The sequence below is a fragment of the Pteropus medius genome, unplaced genomic scaffold (genome assembly GCF_902729225.1).
Source record: "Pteropus medius unplaced genomic scaffold, Ma_sr-lr_union100, whole genome shotgun sequence".
Lineage (NCBI taxonomy): Eukaryota > Metazoa > Chordata > Mammalia > Chiroptera > Pteropodidae > Pteropus > Pteropus medius.
In genome coordinates, this window is record NW_024342467.1 from 18,868,053 (window position 1) to 18,894,983 (window position 26,931).

General features: G+C 44.7%; 1 protein-coding gene and 1 pseudogene across 7 annotated transcripts in view; both read left to right on the forward strand.

Annotated features, from left to right (window-relative positions):
- BMPER (BMP binding endothelial regulator) overlaps window positions 1–26,931 on the forward strand; it is a 221,533-nt gene that overhangs the window by 147,816 nt on the left and 46,786 nt on the right. For 5 of the 7 annotated variants that reach the window (XM_039862724.1, XM_039862722.1, XM_039862723.1 and 2 more), the window contains exons 12-13: window positions 1,128–1,457; window positions 8,390–8,726. In XM_039862724.1, coding sequence (XP_039718658.1) covers window positions 1,128–1,457; window positions 8,390–8,726 — 667 coding nt within the window. The remainder of the gene's footprint in view (window positions 1–1,127; window positions 1,458–8,389; window positions 8,727–26,931) is intronic. The other 2 variants (XM_039862727.1, XM_039862728.1) reach the window with 1 other exon arrangement.
- LOC120602598 (uncharacterized) lies at window positions 170–288 on the forward strand (annotated as a pseudogene).

A 26,931-nucleotide genomic window follows, 5' to 3' on the forward strand; every position in this document is an offset into this window, starting at 1 on the left:
ATAATAGTTCTTTCATTGTGTGGGTTAATTTCTCTAAGTGAATTCCTCATTTCCTGGTTGTTTATGCCTCTTTGAAAACAGATAAATTATCTTTACATGAGAACAGATCAATGCCAAATTTTGTTTTAAAAAAGAAATAATATTTAATTTTCTATAAAAATCTTCACGAGTCTATGGCCATGCCACCCTGTACACGCCCGATCCTGTCTGATCTCGGAAGCTAAGCAGGGTCAGGCCTGGTTAGTACTTGGATAGGAGACACATGGGAGAAGACAGGTGCTGTAGGTGTGCAAAAAAAAAAAAGCAAAAAAAAAAAAATCTTTATGATACTCCAAAGTATAGAACTCTGCTTGGGTCTCATAAATATTTGAATTAATGGCATTGTGAAATGATGAACTCATTGGAACTTCTTAAATTTACTAAATGATGGGTTTTACAATTCGTTTTTATCCAACTTTAGATTTTGACACACATCTCAAAATATAGGAACCTTGTATTTCTATAAAATGCATAGAAATTATTGACTTTATCGGCACTTAGTTCCTGACGGCATTAAACTGTATCTGTCTGGCAATTCTGTTCATTTGTCTTTGGTAAACATATGGGTTGAATATAATACTTTTGTTTAAAACCATGAGTCACGAGTAGAATACCATGTTTCCATTTTTTTTGAATTAGTTAAATGGGAATAACATTATGTTTTGCTGTATTGTCATTTATGTTGCTGCCTCTTTTTGATTCATATTCTGTTCTTGTTTTCCTGGGTTAGGAAGTTAGGCCAGTTCTGTGTACAGAATTATCTTAGTTCCATTTCTCCGTCCCTTACATTAAGACCACAGAAGCATATCAAGGCTCCCAAACAGAGATGCTTTAAAAATCCAAAAGTGTTATAAATAAATATAAAAGCACCAGAAATATTACATGTCCCCTGAGGTTTGGCACAGACTTTTAGAACAACCAACCAACCAAACTTCATTTGTTTCAAGTTAGTTTTGCATAGTGCATCTCTGCTAAGACCCTCCCCCACCTGGCGGGTGCCCCTTCCAGGTTCCCACGGGGACCCCTGATGTGTCTCTTGCTCCTGCGCACGGTTTATGACGCTGCTTTTGTCTCTCACTCATCCGCAGAGCCCGGCGTCTGCACGGTGTTCGGAGACCCCCACTACAACACTTTTGACGGACGCACATTTAACTTTCAGGGGACGTGTCAGTACGTTTTGACGAAAGACTGCTCCTCCCCCGCCTCGCCCTTTCAGGTGCTGGTGAAGAACGATGCACGCAGGACCCGCTCCTTCTCCTGGACCAAGTCGGTGGAGCTGGTGCTGGGCGCCAGCACCGTCAGCCTCCAGCAGCACCTGAGCGTGCGCTGGAACGGCTCGCGCATCGCGCTGCCCTGCCGGGCGCCGCACTTTCACGTCGACCTGGATGGCTATCTCTTGAAAGTGACGACCAAAGCAGGTGGGCTTCGCGAAGCACGGGGCGTCTGTGTCCCTCTGGCTCTTCTCTCCACCTCACCAACCCGCACAGCAGCGGCAGCACCTGAGCCTTTAGGACCTGGGGTTCCTCCCCATAGGAAAACCCCGAAGCAGAGAAGCGTCGCAACTGCAGGCAGGTGTTGCCTCACCGCCATTCACTGGGGCTTTGGAGGGAGATCTCCAAGACGCCCCCAGATAGCTGGAGAAATTTGCACATCCCAGAGCCTCGCAATCCGACGCCAGTCCCGCCAGCCTTGCAATCTGCGGACACCCAATGCCTTTCCATCCTCCTTCCAAAAATAGCAGTTGTTCTATCCAAATGACCTCTTTCTCGTGTTTTGTTGCTAAATCGAGGCCACTGATGGCCAGCTTGGAATCGTCAGTGTCGCTCCCAGCTCGGCCGGTGATGTGCAGTTTCACATCTGTGAGAGTGTTTCCTTGTTTACATCTGCCAGGAAGGGGAGGGGGGACCCTCAAAAGTCAACCACAGATGCGTGTGGGTGTGCAGATGGGAGTGCCGAGGCCGTGCTGTGTGACCAGCCGTCCCGTCCATTCTTTTTTTTAAATTTATTTATTGAAATTAGTTTCAAGTATACAGTACATTGGTTAGACATTTATATTGTTGATAAAACGATCCCCCCAATTGCCCCCTCCCTCCCCTGGCCCTCCACTCAGCCATCCTATTAATGCTGACTGCATTTCCTCTGCTGTGCTCTCTAGCCCCGTGACCAACTATCAACTACTAATTTGCACTTTTTTAACCCGTCACCCCATGCTCCTAGCCCCCCTCCCCTCTGTTGGTCACCAAATTGTCCACTATATTTGCGAGTCTGTTTTTGATTAGTTTGTTCTTTTTGTTCCTTAGATTTCGCATAGAAGTGAATTCATATGGTATTTATCATTCTCTGTCTGACTTATTTCACTCAGCATAATACCCTCTAGGTCCATCTATGTCGTTGCAAATGGTAGGATTTCATTTTTTTAATGGCCAAGTAATATTCCATTGTATATATGAACCATAATTTCTTTATCCAATCGTCTGTTGATGGGCTTTTAGGTTGCTTCCATATCTTGGCTATTGTAAATTGTGCTGCCGTGAATACTGGAGAGCATAGATCTGGTCCTGTCCATTCTTGACGCTGGGGAAGGATGCCCTTCGAGTTGATGGTTAGAACCATTGGCTCCAGCTGGATGACACAAGATACTTGCTCTGAAAGCACTTCCCCTGACCTTGGGTACGTGGAGCTGACCCCCAGGACCCTTTCTCAGCATCCTGTGTTGCCCGAGGCCCACTGGACTCTGTATTTGCACTCCATGGGAGCAGATATATTCTCCCTCCACTATGGTTGCTGGCTTACTCCAGTGGTTCAACGAGGTGCAATTTTTTGTCTGTGAGGTGCTACCTAAAAGAGGGACCTTAGAAACAGAATTCAATTCTTCAGTATTAGCCCCAAAGAGTGAATTCAACTCATTTATACATTGGATTGTATCATCTGTGGTTCCTTCCATGCTACCTTTGGCTAGTACATATGGTTTGCCACTTGGATATTGAACTGCCTGGTTTCCTGGCCTTTGCTCTTTCTTTAAGGATGATACTTGAGGAGATCAGCATATTTCTTGCTTTTGGCATTGATGAGAATTTAACAATGTAAAAGCATCAATTGGGTTCTAGTTCTTTTAGATAATACGGATCGAAAAGGGAAATAGAGCGGGCACTTTTGAGGGACTATTCTCTACTCTACCTTCAGAACCCTGTTAATTGTTTCAATTCAAGCCAAATATATATTTGATAAATTGATTGGAGCCTGTGCAAAGGAGCCAAGGAGAAGCCCAGGGAGCTTTTATTTAGAGACTATCACATGGTTTTAATGAGAGAATGTTAAATATGTTAATATGTTGCAATATTCTACGAAGGCAGGAAGATTCCCATTCCTGACTTCAAATACGGCACATGTGAAAAGCTGTGATCGTTCAGCTTTAGAGGGATTAGTCCTGTTCAGAAAATTCAGACACCTGCTGTTGTATGCAAATGGCAGGCCACTCTGCAGATATAGGGAACAGTTTGTGGCTCCCTTGTAAATTGTGCACAAGATGACACATTATTAACAGCACTAATTAGAAACACCTCGCCTATCTGTTTGCAATCCAGCTGAGCACAGTGGATTCTACTGATATGCAAATTATTAGTCAACCACAGCCCAATTCGCAAAAGGATAAGGGATACTCAAAGATTGCTAAAAGTCTAGAAAGTTTGATACCGTTCCTCTCGCGGCTGGCAATACCTCCTGGGATAAGTGTGCTCTTTGTTGGGATTCCACATTGTAAAAATGAGCAAAAGAAAGACACCGCTGAGGAAATAATAATACATCATTCATACCATAATTAGATAGTGAAGTTAACTCTTCTAGGCCTTGAACTTAGTTTTACAATTTCATTTATTTTTCCATCTCTTTTATCGTGATGCAAGTAATTTATGTGGCGCCCTTAATACTCAGCGGAACAATTTCCTGCAGCCTGGGAAGCACAGAAGCTTTCTGCTTCTTAGGGAAGAATCTTAGTCCTCTGGGCACTGAACTTGCTTTGAGATTATCCTCTGAATAAAACAACTCCATTTCCAGACAATCGTCTTTTTCACTCCAGTCTACCCATCTCAGCCTGCGCTACCCCTGAGGGATAGTTTCTTTTCGCACTTATTGATTGTCTAGTTAAAATATCACAGTATATCTTTCGAGTGTTCTTCTTCCATAGGTTTTTGTTTTTGTTTTTGTTTTTTTTTAAATTTCATAAACTCATATGATCAAAGCCTACTTTCTTCAAAATAACAGCTTAAATCAAGCTTGTGGCTGGAGGATGGGAAACGGGGAGGAATGTCTTTGCTCTTGTGGTTTATGGACTCAGCACTCCACGACAGAATTGTCTGGCAGAGGAGCACAGGTGGCCGTGTCGCTGGGGGGGATTAGGCGGGAGCTGCTTACCAGATAACAACTGGGGTGGTACAGAGGGCACAGAGCAAAGCTTAGTAACTTGAGAAAGCACCGCCCACCCCCAGAAACCTCCCCACCCAACTCTTGGCACTTAACGAATAATTTAAAAATATTTCCTTTCTGCCATCTGTTCGCTTCATCAACTCTACCTGGAAGGTAGAGTCCACCTGAAAGGCATTAACACGTAGGAGTGTGGCTGTTTATTTTATTTTTGGTAGAGTTTGACATTTGATGAACCTGGAAAATATATATTTCTCTCTCTTCTTTTGTGTATAATCTGAACAGAAAACCATCCATTTTTAAGCATCGCTACAGGGTACCTATTGATTTTGTACCTCCTCTCCCCTTTAAGTGGACAGCAGCAAAAGCAACAATAACAACTAAAAAATAAAACAAAGCAAAACAAATAAAAGCAATCACAAAATAAAACAACAACAACACATACTCTCCTCGCCCCAAGAAAAAGTCCCAAACTAGTGGTCTAGCACCAGGTCACACATTTGAAGGGTGAAGAACAAGTTAGCAAAACATCCACTGGTGAGAAGGGAAATTTGGAAGACCCTTCCTTCACACAGCGGAAGGAATGTGGCTGCTGCTCACATCCCCAGATGTGACATGTGCTTTGGCTTTAGCCTTCCGACTCTGCCAGTTATTTCTACCCAGTTTCCCATGCAGAGAGTCGGGAAACTCATTCCAGCTGCAGAGGAGACTACCCCCAGCATACGCTTCCATCTCATTTTCGTTTCAGAAGATCCCTGCTTAAAATATCTTTTGGAGGAGCAATTTTTTCAATTACAACTTGTTCGGTTTTTTTTGCCTTTTACTACTGTAATGTACTTTTCATGGATTTTACTCACCAAAAGGGTGAAAATCATAAAAACACATATGTACATGATACAACAATAAACAAAGGCATGTGTAGACAAATACTTTGTCCCTTCAGAATATAAAGCCTAGCATTGGCCCATGAAAATCCTCTTAATATAATAATAACAAAGATAAGAGGAGGAAAAGGGAGTGGATTATAAATTATTCTCTTACTTTGGAAATTATGTTTTATGAAGAGCTATCTAGAATTTTAAGAAGAGTATACTAAGAACACAGTGGGTCTGCATCTTCTTAATCATGCGTGAACCACCAGTCCACTGCAAAACAAAACAAAACAAAACAAAACAAAACAAAACAAAACAAAACAAAACACAGTGATCGGCTTGTTCCCTGTGGGTTGAATGCCCAGGAACTCAGTTGCCCAAAGTCTCAGATTTATTATATCATTGTCAGTAATGATGTTGGCGCTCCTTTGGATGGAAATTCTCAACTTTTGTGGCACTTGGAAGAATATTTGCCTGCTGTCTAGGAAAGAGATTTGTAGTTTGGAAAATTTTGCCACATGGAAAAATCTTTGGAATTATACTGTAAAAGTTAAGAGTGTTGGATGAAATTGATTTTCTCCCCTCATTTCTCTTGCTGGGCAGCTGCCTGACTACAGGCTTATGAGGTCAAGTTTCTTCTATACCTTAGAGAGTGTATTACAAATCTTATTATAGGTTGCTTGTCTCTTTTCAAAATTGTTATTTCAATGTCTTAACTAGCACGAAATTCTCAATTTCCTTAGCTTCACAGATTCGATATATCAATTTGCAGGGTAATTCATTCATTGAGAAAGTCTATACTGTGTGCCAGATAATGTGTTGAATGATGGGGTATAAAGAAATATGAATCATTTGATACGACAGTGTGGCCGTCTGAGTTGACAGCTGTCTTCTCACAGATCTACATGGGAAGTCAGCCCAGCAGGTGGATATTCTAGCGGTGTGTCCTTTCTCTAATGACCTTGTCCCATCGCTAGCTTCCCTTCATCAATTGTTCCCAAGGGAGACTTTCTTATGATTTTCTCTCTTGTTTCTTTAGCTGACTCTATTTAATTGCTTTTTTGAACCCAGTTTCTTATCTCAACCAGGAAGGCTTCCCTACACTTTGCCTTGGACTAAGAATACTTGTATTTCTTTCATTTACCATACAGCCATACAGTGATTTCCATGTGGACCTTTCTGTTTCCTTCTTGAGAAATCTAATTTTAGACCACTGGTTTATTTTACCAATAACTCTCCCTAACACATACCTGTAACTCTTTCTTGTGGCAGTTGTGTGGCCAGACTTCTTTCCTCTTGGATCATATCCTGACGTAGGGAATATTGGCTTTAGAGTCTTACTTCTGGGCATTTCTTACTGATCTTAGTGCACTCTAATGTTGCCTTATGCCAATTTTACATCCAAGCGAAATCCATTCTTTCCTCTACCCCATCCTTTCCTATACTACCTTATTCTCCAACTTCTAAGCATCTTCTGAACATTTGCTCATCAGCCTAATCCTGATCCTTCAAGAACAAAGGCAGAGTCTTCCAGGAGGAGAGTCATGTTCCTCCTGCCAGAGGCTCAGAATTGGCTACACGAAAGACTAGTTTTTGTCACAAACCCCAAAGGGTAAGATTAAAAAAAATCCGTGGGAGATTTTCTCTTTTTTTTTTTGTTAAAAAGAGCCCTTTTCTGTGGGTTGTCACTTAGGAGATAGTGACGGTGAATAAGGAGAAGTCCTAGGGCAGATGTGCACATCGACCCTGCAGATTTCTCTCAGTGTTCATGCCCCAGCTGGCTCTTTCGCATTTACTGGTTCCTAGTTCACCCATTCGCTGGGGGCTCAGACATTGCCAAGGTGGGACCAGGGGTCAGCAAGAAACACTTCTAACACATTCTTGAGACAAAGAGAAACCGAGTAACAGAGCTTGTTGTTTACTTTGGGTCGAACCTCAAAAAGCTTTTCGTTAAGGCCTTTTCTTTCCCTTATGAACAGTGTCTTCATACACAATATCGTGATGGGTACAAAAACATTTATCCTTGATCTTCTAGTCAGACTGATCTGTGCGTATGACAGGATAACCTGGCTGTCTTGCCTGTGACAGCATAATCTGGCTGTTCTATGTGACACATTCAGTGGGGTCATTGTTTGGAGTGGCTCTTAGCAGCCTTGGGCCAGAGTTTCTGGACAGATATGAATGTGCTCAGAAAAACACTATGATGTTTTAGATGGTCAATTCGGCAAGCCAAGAGGGGCCTGCGTTCCATCCCTTCCAGAGTGAAGATCGTGTCCTTGGTGAACAGGACTGTTCTGTCCTGATTCTATTTAGCATGGGAGGAATTTTTGCGTATGGCCTGGAAGCCTCCAGTGTCTCCAATGCTAAAGCTTCTGATCAGCTCAGGGATGGAGGCTACAAAGGTTCAAAGGGTTTTACAATAACTCAACCCTAGGAAGCTGATTAAACAGCCATCCATGTCTCAGAGATGACTGTAAAATAATGAGAGACCAGACGTTTTCATTTATATGAGCATTTCTGTTGAGGATGTATTCAGAAGCTATATATATTTATTGCTTTAATACAGTCACTATAGCAAATAATTTGGAAACTTTCATTTGATATTCGGTATAATCATATGGGGGGATTTTAGGATAAAGAAAAAACTACATTAAAAACTGTCACCTTTGTTATCGTTCTATTCCCACATTAGGGTAATCATTGCATAAGTGAAAGAATGATTTGGACCAACATAATTACTCTAGAAAAGGGCAAAAAATATATACCCTAGGGTAACATGGTCAATGAGTATTTATGAGTCAAACTAGGGTACATACGACTTCATTATAAGAGCAAACTTTACACAGTTTAAAAGTTCTAAGTCCCAACAAATAAGCGATTCATGTAATGTCACACAACATTCACTATGGCAAGAATGAAAGGTGACCAGGAATTCGGTTAGGCCCTTGGTGCTCCTTGTTAAGAGGACAGTCATATGTGCTTTGTGAGGAGGTACACGCTTGGGAATTATTATTGGATTCGGGAGTGGTTGATCCCCTTTTCCTCTCCTTTTCCTCTAGGTTTGGAAATATCCTGGGATGGAGACAGTTTTGTAGAAGTCATGGCTGCCCCCCATCTCAAGGGCAAACTCTGTGGTCTCTGTGGCAACTATAATGGACATAAGCGTGATGACTTAATTGGCGGAGATGGAAACTTCAAGTTTGATGTGGATGACTTTGCCGAGTCCTGGAGGGTGGAGTCCAATGAGTTCTGCAACAGACCCCAGAGAAAACCAGTGCCTGAACTGTGTCAAGGGACAGTGAAGGTAAAGCTTCGAGCCCATCGTGAATGCCAGAAACTCAAATCCTGGGAGTTTCAGACCTGCCACTCCACTGTGGACTATGCTACTTTCTACCGGTAAGTGCAGGGTTCTGGGGTTGGGTTACAGACCGAGGATAGACTCGACTTTGAAACAGAGTGAATCGAATCTCTTGGTATATAAAACAAGGCCTCTCAAAGTACAGGGTAAATGTACCCATGTCTTTCTGTTCAGCAGCTGATCCCATCTTGAGTCAGTCCCAGCATATATTTCAAATCAGGAAATTTCAGGGAGTATTTCAGAGTGATATCCTATAGGTGATTCTATCTTCAAGGGCCTGCAGATTCTTTGGAAAACTGGTGACACCTCAGGACTTTACCAGCTTGACTCTAAGTGGTGAGTGCTTCCCAGATTCTGGCCAAAAACCCGGTGGTATAGTACAGAGTTGAGATTTCCGGCTCACTCTGGCCACCTGTGGATGTTTAAGTGCACTGGGTTAGCCTAGGCCTGAGGAAGAGTTCTGGTTGACCTCGTCATCTAGACCAAAGCAGATCTGCACGTGGAAAACAAGGCAGTGGAGTGAGGATTCCTTGAATCTTGGCCAACAATGAGGCTTTGTGTCCAGAGTCAGAGGAAAGAGGAGTTAGAACTTGAGGGTGGAGGGAAGGTCTCTAAGAGTGGAGAGTCTGTAACCTGCTCTGATTAACCACCCCCTCCACACAAAGCAACTGGTTACCAGGAGACTTGGATTTGACATACAAAGGAGGTCGCATTTATGAGTTGATGAGTTTGTACTTCCACTTACTACACAATTACATGGGTTCAAGGGCTATGACTTTAACTGCCACTGGTGTGGGAGGAAGCGTGAGATGAACCCAGCCCAAAAGGCCTTAAGCGATTTGCCTGTGCCTCTTAAAATGAGCAAACGCCTGTGGTCTGAAGCCACAGAGAAGTTATTTTTACTCTTTAATTGCCACCAGTATATTTTCCCTAGTTCTCATTAAATGTGATCTTTTTTTTTATTATTATTATTTGATCTTTGGACATAAAAGATAAAGTTATGTAAAGGCAGCTCAAAGTGGGGTGGAAAAAGGACTATTCCTGTGATCACAAATCCCTGAATATGCCTCCATCTGCTAAACCGTTTGGCTCCAACACATATGTTTAGCTCTTTCAATCCATTTTCCTGTTGGAATTTGAATCCTGTAGGTTCCCCTCTTTCTCCTCCCTGTGCCACTCCCTAAACTGACCCCACCCTTTGTCTGTTGAAATTGAAAGATTTTAATGTAAGTCTTCGGAGTAAGGTAAACACCTGGACAGGCAAACTGGGTTTTATTTGGAATCCGAATGCCCACCACTCGAAGGTCTGATGAGAAGCGGTAGAGCACAGCAATTAAGAACTTTGTGGTCTCTCAAGGCGAAAAGTCCAGCCCAGCTCTACAGCCTTGAACAATTATTTAAGCCCTAAAACCTTAGTTTTCTAATCTGTAAAATCGGGATAGCAAAAGAAGCTACCATGAAGAGTTGTCATCGGATTCAGTGAGATTATGAGTGTGAATGCTTATGCTTGACCCACCCAGTGCCCACACAGAGTAAGTGCTTGATAGTTGTTGGCTGCTATCATTTCTTCAGCTGTTAATTAAGTGATTAACAAGTGTAAGGCCCCTTTTGTAAGCTCCCCTACCCCGGCTGCAAATTCCATTTGGGCCTTTCTCTGTCTAAAATAGAATGGAAAGCCTATGCTTCTACCAGGCACCCAGCAGTCTATACTTTTGGTTTTTATCCCATTTCAAAGGAATGTGTTGAAAACAATCAAGTTGGAGAGCAGGCCTGCAGAGATCAATCCTTTTTTCTGCAAATTCCTTTTTCTTTTCCCTTTGGTGATTTATTTTGTATTATGATCCCTGGACTGCAAGCAGGAATATGATGAGCACCCTGGCAGGAGTCATGAGAAACAGCTTTGACAGGAACAGGGAGAACTGGAATTGCTAGGTGACCAGGCAGACGCTTGCCTTCTGCCTTTGAAAGTTGCTATAGCAGCTCACTGGGCATCATTTGTTTGTGTAAGGGGCTAGGCGCATCAAATTTGGGGAGCTTATGAAAATGCTCTTGGGATATTCGTGAATTCAGGTTGGAAGGCAGGATGTGGGGGCAGGCGAGCTTGTGGTTTGCCATGTGTGGTAGAATGGCAGAGCACCGGTCAGCCGTTTCTTCCTGGAAGAGGCAGGAATGTGTTGAAAACAATTCTCAGGAGGGTGGAGATAGACAATCCTGCCTGTCAGATGCCCTGAAGATGCTCTCACTCCCCAACCAAGAAGGGCATCTTCATAGGTTTTCAAGTGAGGGTGGCCAAGGTTGGGTAGATCCTGGGTTTCTTTTTTTCTGCCAAGCACACGTGTCAAAAGCAAGACAATAACAAGGTCAACATGGAAAGGTAATTCTGTTCTCAGGGGCCCTGCAGCGATGACTGAACCTTAGGGAGGCTTTAGGAAGCAATGGACCGAGAACATGTTGGGCAATACCAAGCTGAACCTAATCTCCGCTCTGCCACGTTCTAGCTGAGTGGCCCCGGTAGCCACTGAGTGGCCCTGGCAGCTGGCTTAGTGGCCCCGGTAGCCAGCCGTGTGGCCCTGGCAGCTAGCTGAGTTTCAGATTCTTTACCTGTAGAATAGGTATGACAGTAACTTCCTGGTGGGTGAGATTGCTCCTCCAAGAACTGAGGTCAATGGGCAGTACTGTCACCGTGTGTTGTTGGCCTGTGTCCCTTCCTCTCTACAGAGAATCCGGTCCCTGGCTCAGCTACTTATCTTTCTGGTTGTTGATATTTTCTCCCTCTTGCATCATGGAGAACTGACTAGATAGATTCTCACTGATAAATCTGTGGAACGATTTAAAGCTGAACCATTTCTCTTCCATGACACTGTGTGAGATAGTGTAAATGAAGACTGCATTGCCATCCTTGTAAAAAAATTTTGTCATTTTTGCTTTATAAGAATAATATATGTTCACGGTGCAACATTTAAGTAATGTTGAAAAGAATAAAGAAGAAAATAGCTATCACATGACATTCCATACATGTAAATTTTTGCCTGTATATTTTATGTCATGGGTGGAATTTCTAAAATGAACCTGAAAGCAGTTGTGACAATGACTTTTTATGAGTCATGACAGGACTAAGAGATCTGCCGTGATATCATAGATGGTCATACCCGTGAACTGTATATGAATTTGATCCCTTGCATTTCCCCTTCATCTTCCAAAAAAAAAAACAACTGTATTTCCCTTTAAGAACAAAGAATAATGTCTCATAATATACAAATTCAACTTTTCAAGCACCACCGTGTTTGTAACATAGACAAGAGAAAAAGCAAAGAAGATATTTTTCTGAGGAAATGTTACCTCTTTGTGTTTCCTTAACCATAAGACGAATTTCACAGAGCAAATTCTATTAGAAATATGACATAGTTCTTTTTATAAGGTCAAAAGAATAATTCTGATTTCTCTGAATTAAAGTTTACTTTTCATGTCTAGAATTTAAGACTCTTATTTTATTTTTGTTTTTTACTCAGTTCAATATTTTTAATAGTAAACCATCCATTGTCTAAAAACTGGAAAGACTTTGTAAACGAATAAGAAATGACTACGCATGAGTCAGGACATTTTTTTTTCCCTCTTTTGTGAAACTTTTTAAGCTTTGCTAATTTTTTCTTCCCAAATTAGTTTCACTGACCATGGCCTCATTTGGCATAAAAGTAATATTTAAGGTCTTTGCAATCAGCAGAATTTGGTTTAGTTAACTAATTGAATATGATTGGGCACAAAATAATTTAATTATGAATCATATTAAAATTTTAACTGGCTACGCTGTTAGTGTGTGTTAAGCCCTCAAGTTGTTAATTGACTTGTCCTTAAATCAGAGAATTCTCTTTAATACATATATACATATATGTATATATATATTTGCATTTTTCTTCACTGATGTGTTATGGAAAAATTCTGATGGAGTAGTAGTATGGCGTGGAAAATTAACGTGAAATCTTTTAAATTGCACTTGGATTCAAGCGTGTACTCTCTCCTGAGGGGGAGGCGTTGAGCGTGTTCACGCCCCTTTCCCATTTCTTACTTTCACACTCCTCTCTCAGCCTCATGTTACCGTCTCTATCTGTGTCACCAATGCCAACAGGAAAATCCAGGAGAAGTGGGCGGGCCCCACCACATCCGCTCCCTTGAGATTTCAGCAGCCAGTATCGAATCCACGCCCCACTGCTGACTTAGGCCACACTGACCAGACCAGCTTTGGGCAGCTTGGGGACAGAGAGAGGCAGGAGATGGGCCCCCGCTGTGTGGAACAAAGTGGAGAAAGAGAAGACCTCATGTATTTTGGGCTGGTGTATGAAACGCCAGCATTGGGCTTGTCCCCTAACTCAGATCCAAATCCTAAGTGAAGGAGTCGCATGTAAGTGTAACCTTATCAGCAAAGCAGGACTCTTAAGTCAGGACGGGCACACATTTTAGAGAAGTCCGAACATGCAGAAAATGCAGAAAATGCATGCGAAGTGCGGTGAAGCCCAGGCCCTTGGACAGACCCCCACTGTCCCGAACCCGGGCGTAACTCACCGGAGCAAAACCCTCTTCCCTCGTTGAGTTTGAGAAAGTGCCTGGGGATTCCCGGTCTAGGAAATGTTCTTTTCTTTCCACGCAGTGGTTTTTACAGCTGTAAGGACTTGAAGGGAGGCCAGAGGATTCACAGATGTGTCCTTTCCGCGGAGGTGCTGGGAGGTGGGGTGTGGGAGGCGGGGCAGGGGAAGCCTGGAACTCCACAGCACGATGGCGCTGGTGCCGCGGCGTCCCGGGACTGCCCGTGGCTGCCTGCCAGGGGAAGATCACAGACCTCGTGGATGACCCACTTTGCGTTTTCCTATAAAGGAAACCAATCGTTTATTATAAAGCAAGAGAACAGATCTGCGAGGAGTTCAGACTTCATATGTGCGTGCGTTTGTGTATGAGAAAATTACAGAAAGATAACTGCTATCCGCATCATTAAAATCAAGTCAATCTTTCCTTGCTTCAAGGAAGAACACGCTTGGAATACTTCTGTTTATATCTTTTAATGCTTGTCCCAAATTTCCTTTAGAGCGGGGCTCCGAAGTCAAATGAGATGTTCGTTTTAAAGTGTAACCTCGCAGGCCTTTTTATTTTTCGTTTGGCAACCTCGGCTTTTAGGATTAGTCACTCTGAGTCTGTAATTAAGGTATCCCGACACCAGGTGGCAGTAGACACCTCAGTTGTACCACCTGTCTGTCTAGCCCTTACACATCCAGCCTTAAAGTTCAAGATATTTTCCTTACTCATTAGCTCTCACTTTTTTTTTTTTCTTTTAACTTCTGCCTTATGCTACTCCTTCCACTGAATCTACACCTCCATACTTCGCACAGCACCCCCTGGAAGGCTGGCTCTCAGGCACATATCTTAACTCTTCCTAGCCTCTGTCTCATCCTCATCCTCTCTGACCTACTTGTGCCTTTTGCTTCCCCAATTCCAAGCCCGTTTTAGGTTTTTATTCACGCACTCGGTTATACACGTATAGTCAGAGGTGTACGGTCTAGGTCCTTTCAGGGAATAGACTGGGATAGAGTAAGCGGGGCCTCTGGTCCACCTTCGATGCACCGAGAACCGTCAGCGATTCTCCCTGTGTGAGTCTGCTCCTGTGACTGCCGGTGGCAGCCTCTGAATCTCAGCATCTAAGCTCGCATCTGACCTTGACGTCTTCTTATGCAGTATTTTATCCACAGACGTTTCTGCATCAACTTCTTGCATCAAATCAGCCTCCTCTAATGGAGGCACAACTGACCTCTGATGGGTGATCTGGCCGAAGCCAGGTGGCCCCCTGCCTGACACCACTCAGTACTCTAAATGAGCAGTCACATTCCTCTGCTTTGTCACCGACCCTGAGCCTTCAGCTGGGCTGGAACCAAAGCCTTATTTTGGTTTCCATGGAATCTTTCATTCACTCTTCTTTACCTCAGCCACAGATTCTCCCCTGTTTGATCCACTAAAGAGAAAGGCTTTAGTTCGCCTTCTGGATTTCAGCTCAGAAAGGCCCTTCTTAGTCTAATTTTCTTGGGGCCAAAGCAGAAAAAAAATAAAAATAAAAAGAGACACAATGAGTACACCTAGAAAGGTGTGAAGATGTTTGGAGTATAATTTTATTCAAGTTCCAGATCCTCTCATGTTTAAGTTTTTCATATCGAAAAGAGACAAACTATCTTTTAAAGAAGAAACAGAGAAAACTGCACCTGTCTTAATAGGCAGGTTAACCTGAGGAGCACTCAGCTCGACTGCACAGCTGGCCAGCGAGAAAGCTGGCCAGTCTGCACAGGGCCACCCTCACTTCTGACACCACCAGGTTGGGGGCGTTCCCCACATCACCCTCAGGGTCGGTGGTTTTCCGGAAGGACTCGCGGAACCCACGGAACACTGTTACACTCGTGGCTGTGGTTGACTATAGGGAAACATACAGATCAAAATCAGAAGAGACACGTAGGGCAGAGGCCAGGACAGGTCCAAACGTGGGGCTTCTGCTGTCTTCTCCCATGGTGTCATGGAGTGGCCTTACCGCCTCTCAGTCCCCAGGTGTGACATTATCTGTGAGGTATTTCCGACCAGGGAAGTTCACCTGAGCCTTTGGTGTCCAGCGTGTGTATCGGGACTCGATCGCCTGCCGCCCGTGTGGCTGACCGTAGGTCTCCGGCCCTTCTGGAGGCTGCGGTAACACCCTCACTCCCCACTGCCTCTGGATGCTGGGACCGTCACCATGTGGCCCAAAGCCCCCGTCATAAATCACACTGTTGGAGTGTCCGGTGGCCAAAGCGCATGGGCCAAAAAAAGCCACTTCTGTCGGGCAGGACATTCCAGGGGCCTAGAGGTCACCCCCCAGGAACCCAAGGCCAAGGCCAGCCTCTCTCCAGACAAGGTTAATTCTTCACCACACAACCTGCCTGGCTCAAGGTTAGATGTAATTTAAATCCGATTTTAATTTTAGCTTTGAATTTATTTTTGGCATAAACTTTCTAAAATCCGTGTTTCTCCTTGGAAAGTTACATTCTAGGATACAATTAGATGAGGCTTTGAGCACAGATTTAAATGATGTTATCGTAGCAGGTAAAATAGTAATTATTTTGTAGCCCCTCTCTCGGCTGATTAGGGGACTCCTTGATTACTTCTTAGGAAGCAGGGGTCAGTCTGTTGTAGCTGCATCACATTTTCATTATTTATGAGTGTGAAGCCTTTTCCCTCCATGAGAGCGAGGCTGACATGAGTATTGTTTTCCTCATTTCGCTGTTGAGCTAATTGGGGCTCATTCCAGGTCACCCACAGAACCTGAGCAGCCAGCCTGATGGGACACTTGGTCTCAGGTCTCTGTCAGAGAACTTGGCAAGAGAGCCAGAGATGATCTCAGAGTTCATTGCCATCCGCTATCCGTTCAGGTTCTTAAATACTGTGCTGCTGCTTCGAGCTTTCAGAGAAAGATTTAAAAAATTATTTAATTCACTCCCTGGACTGAGCGCCTGTTGCGTGACAGGCACTGTTGTAGGTATGGCCATTTGGGACTGAACAAGAGACAAAAGCTCTTCTCTCAGAGAGCTCATAGTCTAGTGTGGGCAGGTGACTATAAACAAGAAACAAGGTCATTGCCAATGGTGAGAAGAGTAACGGAGGAAATAAGGGTGTGTGGTAGGGTGGGCTGGAGGCGGCCAGCTCTGAATGAGGACTTCTCCTCTGAGTGGAGCCCACCGCACGTGACAAGGACTGGTAAGGAGACCCATGTGGGCAGGCAGAAGGGCAGGCCCAGTGTGGGGACAGGAGTGGCCTGTTTGGAGACCAGAAGGGAGGCTGCCATGACCGACACTTTTAGAAAGTGATGGGTATTCTGCCAACAACCGTATGAACTTAGAAGCAGGTCCTTCCCCAGTCAAGGTTCAGATGAGACCACAGCCCCCGAGAACAGCTCGGCTGCTGCCTCGTGAGACACTTCCACGCTTATATCCTGATCCACAGAAACTAGCATAGGAAGTGTATGTTTTAAGCCACTAAATTTATTGTTTAAGCCACCAAACTTGTTACACAGCTATCGACAACTGCGATATGTAGAAATCCATTTTCGCTTATCTTTAGATTTATCGTCCTTTAAATATGGACAGAAAATGAAATATGAGTGCTTTCCTTTCTTTTAAACCATTTTTAATTTGCTCGTTCTGTGTCGTCTGATTGTAAGTCCACCAAGTCTGGGTCACATGTTCCTAGTATGAGGTCCCATAGCACTCCGTACTTCCCTTATGTTGTAAGCATTAAGAATGTATTGTAAATGTCTGCTTTTTAATTTTTTATCCACAAAACTGTAGCCTCCTTAAAGCTCACGTTTTGTTCATTATTGTATACCCCAGCACCTAAGAAAGTGCATGAAATATAAATGTTTTCTAGTACTCAAAATATATATATTAAATAGGAAAAAATAAATAAATGAAGTAATTTTTTTTTTAAAGTCATGGGTAGAGTGGTACATAATGAGCGTGGCAGAGTTATCAAGCAGACTCGGGAACCTGTGTTGACTCTGAGCTCCTTGACCTCCGAGTTGAGTTTTGCAGTGAGAGTTGCAAGAGACTCTGTAGGGGCACTGACTCCGGGCCCCGGCGCACAGCGAATGCTCAGTCAATGCAGTTTTATTATTCATATTATTTTGTTGCTCTGAAATAGACAATATTTTGTTTGTAGTTTGCCTTCACTATGACCTCCTCCCTCTGGTGCCAGTCTATGAAGAAGTGTTTCTCTTTTATTTTCCATCGTCATTTCTAGACCCATCGGGAAGAACTTCTTCCTATCTGGCACAGAAATGGATGCTTTTTCTTAAAACAAAACAAAGCAAACAAAAACAAACACTACTTGGGAAGGAATTAAAATTTCCACTCTGTGTTCTTCACAAATTATTTCAATTGATAATCCTGACGAAGAGGGGGAGGTAAAGAAGAGATAATTAATTCTTTGAGTATTCAGTGTTGAACTTAAAACAAAATTGGACTCATCTCCAGTAAAGGTAGAGATTCAGAGGAGTTCATGTGTCTTATTTTGTTTTTCTTAGAAGACTCCCAAGTGTAGGAAAAGAAGAAATGTATGCTAAACTTTAACTTTTCCCATGCCAATGTTTTTAAATATGTCTGAGCATAAATTGATCTTTACATGATGAGGCAAGGTTATTCTGGTGCATCACGTGCAGTTAGGAGCATCGGTTTCTAGGAGACCTTTGGAAGGCGGGCGGGGGCTCCCGATCTCTGAGATCTTCTTGCTGTAGCTTCCTATTGCCCTATTTTCTTCTCATTTATTGTGGGTTTACAAATAGAAAATAATATTAGTTAATACTGTATGCGAACTAAGTATTGGAAGGTTCCAAGGGAAGACTCAAGCTCTCTCCCGTGAGAAGAGCACTTTAGGACAGACCGTAATGTTTTTCTTCTTGCGGGTGTTTACCAGACAGCTCAGAGCAGGCTCAGACCAGTTTCTATCAAAAGTACAGGACTTCAGGGCATGAATTTTATTTTTTAAACTAATCTCAACCCTGGTTTCATTTTTATCTTTCTCATTTTTCTCATTCACTGTTTCATTTTATTTCATTCTCTCTGTTTTTAAAGCTGATCTAAATTCTTTCTGGAACAAGTTAGAGAATAAGCAACAGTGGCCCTGCCACCTCTTAACTTCTTCTTCTTTTTTTTTTTTTATTGTGACATCATCACCAATAGGTTGCTCACCAGGCTGAATGGGGTTCCCTGGTGAAGCCCAAATAGAACGACCAAGAAGGCCACTTCATTGGCCTCGTCACCAACAAGGTCTAGGACACACCTGAGCCCTGTGGTTTCAGGTTACCCTTTAGAAAATCAGGATATGCATTTTGTGTCCCAGGGTCAAGAGAACCTGGGAATGGATGTCTTCAGAGTTGGCCCTGGGTGGGCTGGCTTCAACCAGGCCACCGACAGTTTGGTCGGAACGTCGATGTGTCATGAATACAGCATCGGGATGCACTGAAAGCACAGGGACAGGCACGGCATCTTGTGAAATCAGCTGGTGTCCCGGCAGCACGGTGGGCGTCTCGAAGGTGACAGTCTGGCCCCAGTGCTGCTCCCGGAGCAGTGACAGGGCTTCGTCTGGATGCAGGGCAGCGCTGAGTTGATGGACATCCAGGACTGTGATCCTTTCCAGTCAAGGAGAGTGTGCCAGTCCGAAACAGGAAGGAGACTTTTGCATTCTCGGACCCTCCTGCACATGGTTCTCCATGTACATCGTATCGAAATCTAATGTTCGATCTCATTTTTCGTCTTACCTGGTGAGTAAGAAGAGTGGTAGGCTTTCACATGCTGGCTTTCAGAGCGGGCGATGGTTCAGCCAGGGACCCAATATTTTGCAGTGTGTATGTGTTTTAAAAAGTCTGGTGGGGAGGGACAATTTTGATAAGAAGTAAAAGCTGGCTTTTCATCCATAGGCCTCATTTCTAGGCTAATGGTCAGCTATTCGTGTCTAAGAAGTCAAATCAATCAATAATAAATTAAAATAGGTACATATTACCTCTTATAAAGTATAGATTATTTTATAGTCCCAATCGATAGATTGATTCCATAATTCATCAGGCACTGTTCGAGGTGCTGGAGACATGGCTGTGAATGAGAGAAACGAGTCCTCTGGCTCAGGGAGCTTACAGTGCGGGCGAGAAAGACAAGCAAAAAAGAGTTCAGATAGGAAGGGATGCTCTTTCGATAGAGTTGTACAGGATGCTATGGGAACCTGCCACATGGGTGGCTTCCTGGAGGAGGTGACTAGCTAAGCTGAAGCCTAAAGCGGGTGTAGGTGTTAACAGCACAAAAAGAGGAGTATGAGGGCGAGGAAGAGAATACTGGGAAAGATTTCAGCCATAGGAGACTGAAGGTTCGAGCCGTGGAGTACAGCTGGGGGCTGGTCCAGGCAGCTAGCAGAAGGACATCCCATGGGGTGGCATCATGAACTGCGAAGGGTGTGGCCAGTGAATCGAGTCACTACAATCTGTGACCCAGCGCCCCTCAGACGTGAAGGAGGGCACTGCCTTTCAGCCATTAACCGGGAGCTGGTGGTACTGGGTAGGGCTTCAGTAAAGCCGCAGGCTTCATTTATTCATCTTTCATCTACTTCTTCATTTTCACACATCTATTATATAGTCTACAAGTTACACCGTGGTTCTCAAACTTTAGCAGGAGTCAGAATCATTGCGAGAGCTGGTTCAGTGGGACTAGGGCAGGGCCTGAGAATGAGCATTCCTAACAAGTTCCCAGGTGATGCTGGGGGTTGGGGACCACACCTGGAGAACCTCTGCACCAGGTGAAGTAGTCGCAAGAAGAACCGCTTCCAGGCGTTTGGGGGTCCTTCAGGGGGGACTCAGTGCTCGGAGACGGTCTCTTCGGAGACTTTTCTTTGCTGACAGGGCTTATGTTTCTTTTGTCTTGTATGGTCAGCCTCCCAATGTTAGCGACGAGAACGCAGAGGGGGTCCCTAAGTGAAGGCGTTAGGAGCTAAGTGTATGTCCACCAAAGTGGTGACTGGAGCTCGGTGGCATTTTCTTAGTGTGATGTTTAAAGTACAGGCAGCAAAGTAAACCTTTTCATGTCCTTTTGTAAACGAGATGGTCCCGTTCTTACGGCTCCTTCATAAGGCCAGGCCCAGGCTGGGTCATTTGTGAGCCGGGATTAGAATTTAGAGTCAAAGTTCTCCTGGTCACTGAAATGCTTTTCATGGAGAGCCCAGTACAGGGGACCACCCTGGTCACATTGGGACAGACGACCAAGGCTCAGCCTGAACGAGAGGGGAGAGCACTGGGTGCCACGCAGCTTTACTGCGGGACTGAAATGGAGCCTGGGCGTCCTCTGCAGAGGCAGAGCTGCCCAAACCCTCTCCCGCCATGCACACAGGAGGGCAAGACTGGAACCAGGGGCCAGGACTGTGCGCCCAGGATGGCTGACAGGACGTATCTGTAAAAATCTGCTTCCTTTCTGCTGGCTTCAGGCTTTTAAAGAAAGAGTCTGGTCAATGGACACAGAATAGAGAAATAAATGCTTTGCAAGGAAATGGGGAAATCTGGCGATGATAGTGGAATTAATAATTCTTTTCACATGAAAGGGCTGTTCTCTATGATCTTTATTTGCTGTCTCACCTAGTGTTTGCAGTTTAAAAAGAGAGAGGGTGAGCTGCTTCCCTCACTGGATCCCCAGCCAGTGGCCCATCTGTGAGCAGGAAGGTAGGATGCATTTGAGCTGCTCAAAGAATATGGGCCAGAAGATCTTTCAGAACCCCTGAAAGCTTTTCCATATGAAAAGGAAACCAGGAAATTGGAGTCTTCACTTCGTCTTTGCGATCAAAGCCAGGGAGGAAAGATATTAAGCAGATACTGACCTGTAGTTTTGTGGCCACCATTAGGATTTATTGACCTGAATAGCAAATAAGGACTATAGGAAGGCCAAGGTTGGTATTTAGTACTTGAGGGGTAAAAAAAAGATTCAGATTCAGAAGTTGGCTGAAAACAAGGCCATATGACCACAGATAATGAGTCTCGTGGCTTTGGTGATGGAAAGTAATGGCAGCCATGTTAGCTAGCAGTGATTGACACGCATTATGTGCCTGAAACTCTGGGAAGCCTGTTAATATGTTACAGCATCAATGCTAGTGGATAATTCTGTATGTAGAGGTTGAGTAAGAACTTGCGTGGTTGAGTGCTCATTGTGCCCAGTGGGGCAAGTGAGGCCTTTACCTGCGTAGACTGTTCCTTTTACGTGGATGAGGAACCCGAGCTTAAAGGAGTTAAGAATGTCACCCAAGGTCGTCAGGCCAGAAAGAAAACAGAGCCAGGATTTGAAACCAGATGTATTTGAACCAGCGCCTGTGACTTTGACCTTTACTGCTCTAATCTGGTAATAGCTTCTCCTAGTAATCCATCCCTGATGCCAAATTGCCTGTTTTCTAAACTGAGCTAAAACACTCAGATTTTGCAAATGTTTCATACACAGTCAGTCCTTGAACAACTCGTGTTTGAACTGCGCAGGCCTACTAATATGCGAATTTTTTTCAATAAATGAGTCGACCCTCAGTATCTGTGGGTTTCTCATCCATGGATTCAACCGACTGCTGATCGAAATGGTATTTTCAATCCAAGGCTGGGAATCCACAGATGCAAAGAATCAAATGAAGTTATATGTGGATTTCAACCGTGTGGGACTCAGCCCCCCAACACCTGTGTTCTTCCAGGCTTGACTGTACTACAATACATTTTTCATTTTGGAGTATATATATTTTTTTCTTTTAAGAGATTTTCTTCTAAGCAAAATCGTTCAGGCTTTGGAAGTATTATGTTATAATTTATGTTGGCTGAATTTTGAATAAACCTATTTCATCCTATTGGTCTTTTAAAGAGAAATATATGAATTTCGAAATGGTGGCTATTTACTACTCAAATTTTTTTCCTGGTTCACAGTATTAATTCTAGAGCTAAGACACACTCATGCCTGACCCTGCTGAAAAGGCTGAGCTCATCCTCGATTTGAATGCGGCGAACCTATACAATCTTTCCTCCTTTTTATCTTCCTTTTCTTCGTTTTGCCTTGAAAGATCGTTTAGAAGCAACTTCTAAAGAAAGACTGATTTTTATTTCACATCTTGCTTCAGATGTTTCGGTTGGTGTGCTACTAGTAATTCAGCGCTTCTCAACTTTTGGGAGGCTGCAACCCTTTTGGAGATTCTGATGAAAGCTAAGTCACCTTTTCCCAGAAAATGCACGTACGCCTGTGCGTACGACAGAGCAGTCTCTGCACAGGGAGCAGTGGGCAGGGGGAGAAGAGGCCCCACCTCTCCGTCTCTCTTTTTCTCCTTTTAACCCTTCTGTCAATATTTTCGAGCCCTCTTACCTGTCAGGCACTGTGCCGTGTGTTAGGATGCCAGTGGCCAGTGAGATCGTCATGGTTCCTGTCTCTCGTGAATGAGGAAGACAGTAAACCAGTATCTTCACAAATAAGCATGCTACGATATGTGTGTGCTATGAATGACAACTTTAGCATATGAAAAGATGGTGTCACGGAGAGTCAGACCCAGTGGGTGTCATGTAGGGAAAGGGGAAGGCAAATGGATGGGAGAAGGAAGCGCCCCCTCCCCCAGAGATATGTAAGCTGAGATCAGAAGCGTGGGTAGCAGAGAACCAGGGTGAGGGGCAGGAGGGGAGGGAGGGGCCCAGCCAATGAGCGCTGTGTGTTCTTGTGCCTCTGAAATGCCACCGACTCTCTGAGTTTCCTGTGCACCTGTCCCAAGGAGCTCTGTGTCCCTCCTGTGTTATCCTCTCAATGTAATAATGCCCATGACAGAGACTCTCACCTGTCCACGACTCATTCCTGTTATGGGTCAAATCATATTTCTTCTGAAGATACATCCCTCTCGTGGAGCTCGAACGTGAGTTTTCTCTTCACCTTCAAGGGAACCCATGTTACGAAGTCTGTTAGACCTGGGCAGTGGTTTATTTTACTTGCTATGATCTGCTTGGACTCAGGGCCCTGTTCTTTTCCAGAATACATCTGGGATGAGGGAGAGCCACCTGCTACACACGTGGGCATGCAGGCACATCACACGTGCCCAGCCATATCCATGCTCCCCAGCATGTGTTTTCATGCGCCAGCATGGAATCCAGATCCTTGCTAGTCAAAGCAGCGTCCTTGGGCCAGCCGCTCTGGGGCCTTGTTAATAATGCAGCATCTGAGGTGCCACGCTCGCCCTCCTGAGCCAGAGTGTGCAGTCGGGTACCGGTTCCCCATGAGCAGGTGCCCACTGAGGTTTGAGCCCTGCTGGTTTGGTCTCCTCTATTTCGACTCTGGCCTACTCTGTGCTGTGCTGTTGAGCAGCTTTGTCCAGATGTTTCCATTTAAGGTTTGATAGCACCTTGAAGCTTTTAATTTTCTATATTTTAATAGAACCATCACTGTATGTTTTCTACACAAAGAAAAGGAGTCCAGGTAACGGTTTTGTGGAACAGTTATAATATTTGTGTAACACACCGGTGTGTTCCAGGTGTGTGTACTTGCAGGGGTGGAAGGCACACGGCCAGCCTTCTACAAAAGGCATTTTCACTTGTTCATGGGTTGGTCATTGTTTGTCCCTGGCATTGTTCTTCATTATTTACATCAGCTAGAAAGTCTCTTAAGAGAATTTTTTGAGATGAGGCATCTTTTCTTTTGCAGAAATAGGGCCAGGTATTTGTCCTCCAATCAGTGAAATGGCTTATACTTAATGCTGCAAGGTCCTTTCTGTTTGCTCCATCCTTGGTCCTTAAGGTCCTTAAGAGTCTTCACAGATGTTGGGCCACAAGATGCCCCTGACGAGAGCCCCAGGCCTCAGCCTGGCTCAGGCGCTGGCCTGCCCAGCCGTGCTTCCCACGTGCCCAGACCCGCTCCTCTCCGCTCTGATTCCCAGACTCCATCCCTCGGTTCTTGCTAGGGATCGAGTCCCCGCCTCACTGGGCCACCTAATCACTCATTTTGCTCCATATTCTGTCCCTTCCCTTGAATTTAGCACAACCCCCACGCAGCACAGGGTGAGAGACCTTGCCCACATGCGAATCTGGCCTGGAGCCCCCGCGGGTGGTAGAGTCACGACTCGGGGAGAATGCAAAGCCCGTGTGTCCGCGTGGCAGCCTTTTCTGCGTGTTTTGATGGCATCCTTACATTTGGCTCGGTTAAGTTTAGCTGTACCATGTACTTTTGTTCACCTCGTATTAGTTTTATTATTTTATTCAGTTGCATACCAAGAAAATCCAAGTTAAACTAGTTTAAATAGTCACATGTTTCATTCGTGAAAATGAATGTTGATCGACTCACGTAACTGAAATGCTGGGGTAACTTCCCCTCGCTCTTGGCATGCTCCGGGGTTTAAATGAAGTCCCAGGATTGGTGCTTTCTCCAGTCCCTGCCCCAGTTCCTCTGTGTCGATACACAGTCCCCCCCAAAATCAATTCGTCTTGGTGATAGCCTCAGACAAATTATGTAGGCGGGAGTGATTCTTATTTCTCAAAAACCATAGCAAGTCTCATGTACCTCACTGGTTCTGGTTGAGTTTTGTGCCCATCTCTAAACCAATCACCTTAGTTGGGAAACTAAAATGAGTTGATTCATTTAGACAGGTGGTTCTCAAGCTTCAGCAGGCACCCGACTCACCCCAAGGAGCTGTCAGGGCACAGACAGCCGGCTCCACTCCCAGTTTCTCATTCGGCCGCTCTGCGGTGGGATCTGAGCATTTCTACCAAGTTCCCAGGTGATGCTGATGCTGCTGGTCTGAGGACCAGCCTTTGAGAACCACTGGTTTGGTCCAAGCAAGGTCTCATCACAGAGAGTGGGAGACAGGTGTTCTCTCCAGTATAAGCGTACGTACTCTTTTACCTGAAGAGGGCACGATAGATATTTTCTTTCCTCCCTGTTTAGCACACTCCTTCCAACCCTTTCTCATCACGACTCTCGCCGGTGTGGAGTGAGGACTGTCTACACCAGGTACTTTCTTAGGCTCAGGGGAAGCAATTGTGAACAAGACCTGGAGGGATGACCACAGTAAGCAAAGACACGGATAATATGTGCATCGATTTCACGTGCTACAAAGAAACGGAGCAGGGAAGGCGGTGGAGAAAGACTCTGGGGTCTGAGAAGGCCTCTTGGATGAGGCACCGTTTGAGCTGAGACCTGGACGGAGTGAGGGAGTGAGCTGAGGTCAAGTTTAGGAAAAACGCTTACCAGGCAGAATGCAAGGAGCTCGGAGAGTTTGAGAAGTAATGAAAGGTCCCTGAATCTGGGGCAGAAGGAGGGAAGGGGAGAGGGAAGAAGATAAGGCGCAGAAACAGGGCTTTGCGGGCCATGGGAAGGCCTCACGGTTTCACCGTGAGGAAGAAGAAACACTCCCCTGAGACGTGAGCAGCACATCTGGGAACAGGGATTTGACATGCGATGGAATTTGTTCCTTCGTACATTCGGTTCACATCCAACAATCTAGCGTCGGGCTCCTACTGGACCTGGCTCCTCGCCCCCAATGCTTCCCATAACCATCGTTTTGAAACGCAGCATTCCACGGAGGAAGGGACGTGTTACTTCTCTGTCTTTGGCTCTGTGCCTCTGGATCCCCAGTCTGGGTTCCTTTCTAGCTAAGTCTAATGTTAAGACGGTTTTCTTCTGAGTTTCACCTCTGAGCGAAATCCCCAGCATCACAGAAGGGGAAAGGGGATTGCTAGTGACTCTTGCTTGGGAAAAAGTTTTGGAAGCACGTGGATTTTTTTAAAATAACTTCTTTTCTATGAAAAAGAAGAAATAAAAAAGTCGATATGATTGAAATGAAGACCCACTCATCCATGTGGGTCTCCAGTCATCCTGAGGCTGGTGGCCAGCAGTGAAACCTAGTACATCCTTCCTGTGCTCAGAAGTGCTTAGGGACGCTGCCATTTATTCGATCCCGTTCACAGGCCCTGAGTGTGGCCCTCAAGGCTCCGTGCCATCTGGTGACACCCGATGCTTTGAGGTTTGCTCATTTTTACCTGCATTCCACTCCGTCTATTCCGGCAACCGCCGAGTGCATCTGGCACTTTGCTCTGAATGTGCCTTTGCTCATGTTTGATGTCATTAACTAGGACTGTGCTTCCCGGCTTCTCTCTTTTCCAGCTAAGTTTAAGAACCGTTTCTTTCTGAAAGACTTTTCTCCAGCTAAAATCGACATATATTTTATAGATTGATTCTGATGAGAGTGATGATTGAGTTTTCAGATTGTATTGCTTGGAGTCTTCTTTGTTTTGAGTTCAAGATTGGTGTTTCAGGAAGGGTTGTCTGACTGGGTTTGATGGGAGAGCGCCGTCCCTTTTCCTTCCTTCCTCTCTTTTCTTTTAAAATGTTTTTATATAACCTCTCCTTTTCTTTTGGGATATCTGGGTTATACTTTCCTGAGCTCAGGACCCCCTTTTCCTTTTTCTCTGGAAAATTCTAGAACCAAGTCTGAGAAAGAGAAACGTGATTCGACCCAACCAACCCAGCAGCCTGCCCCTTGAGACCCGAGTGTGTGGAGCAATGGCTGGGGAGGGCCGACAACGAGCTCGGACACACTCCGCTCGTGCATGTGCTTAGCTCCCTGGCCTCCCAGGGCAAACTTGTCTTCCCTCCGCTGGCCCGTTGCCCAGGAGGGAGAAAAGACAGGAGTCGTCGCCATCCTGGATCTCCCGACCTGACGAATCGG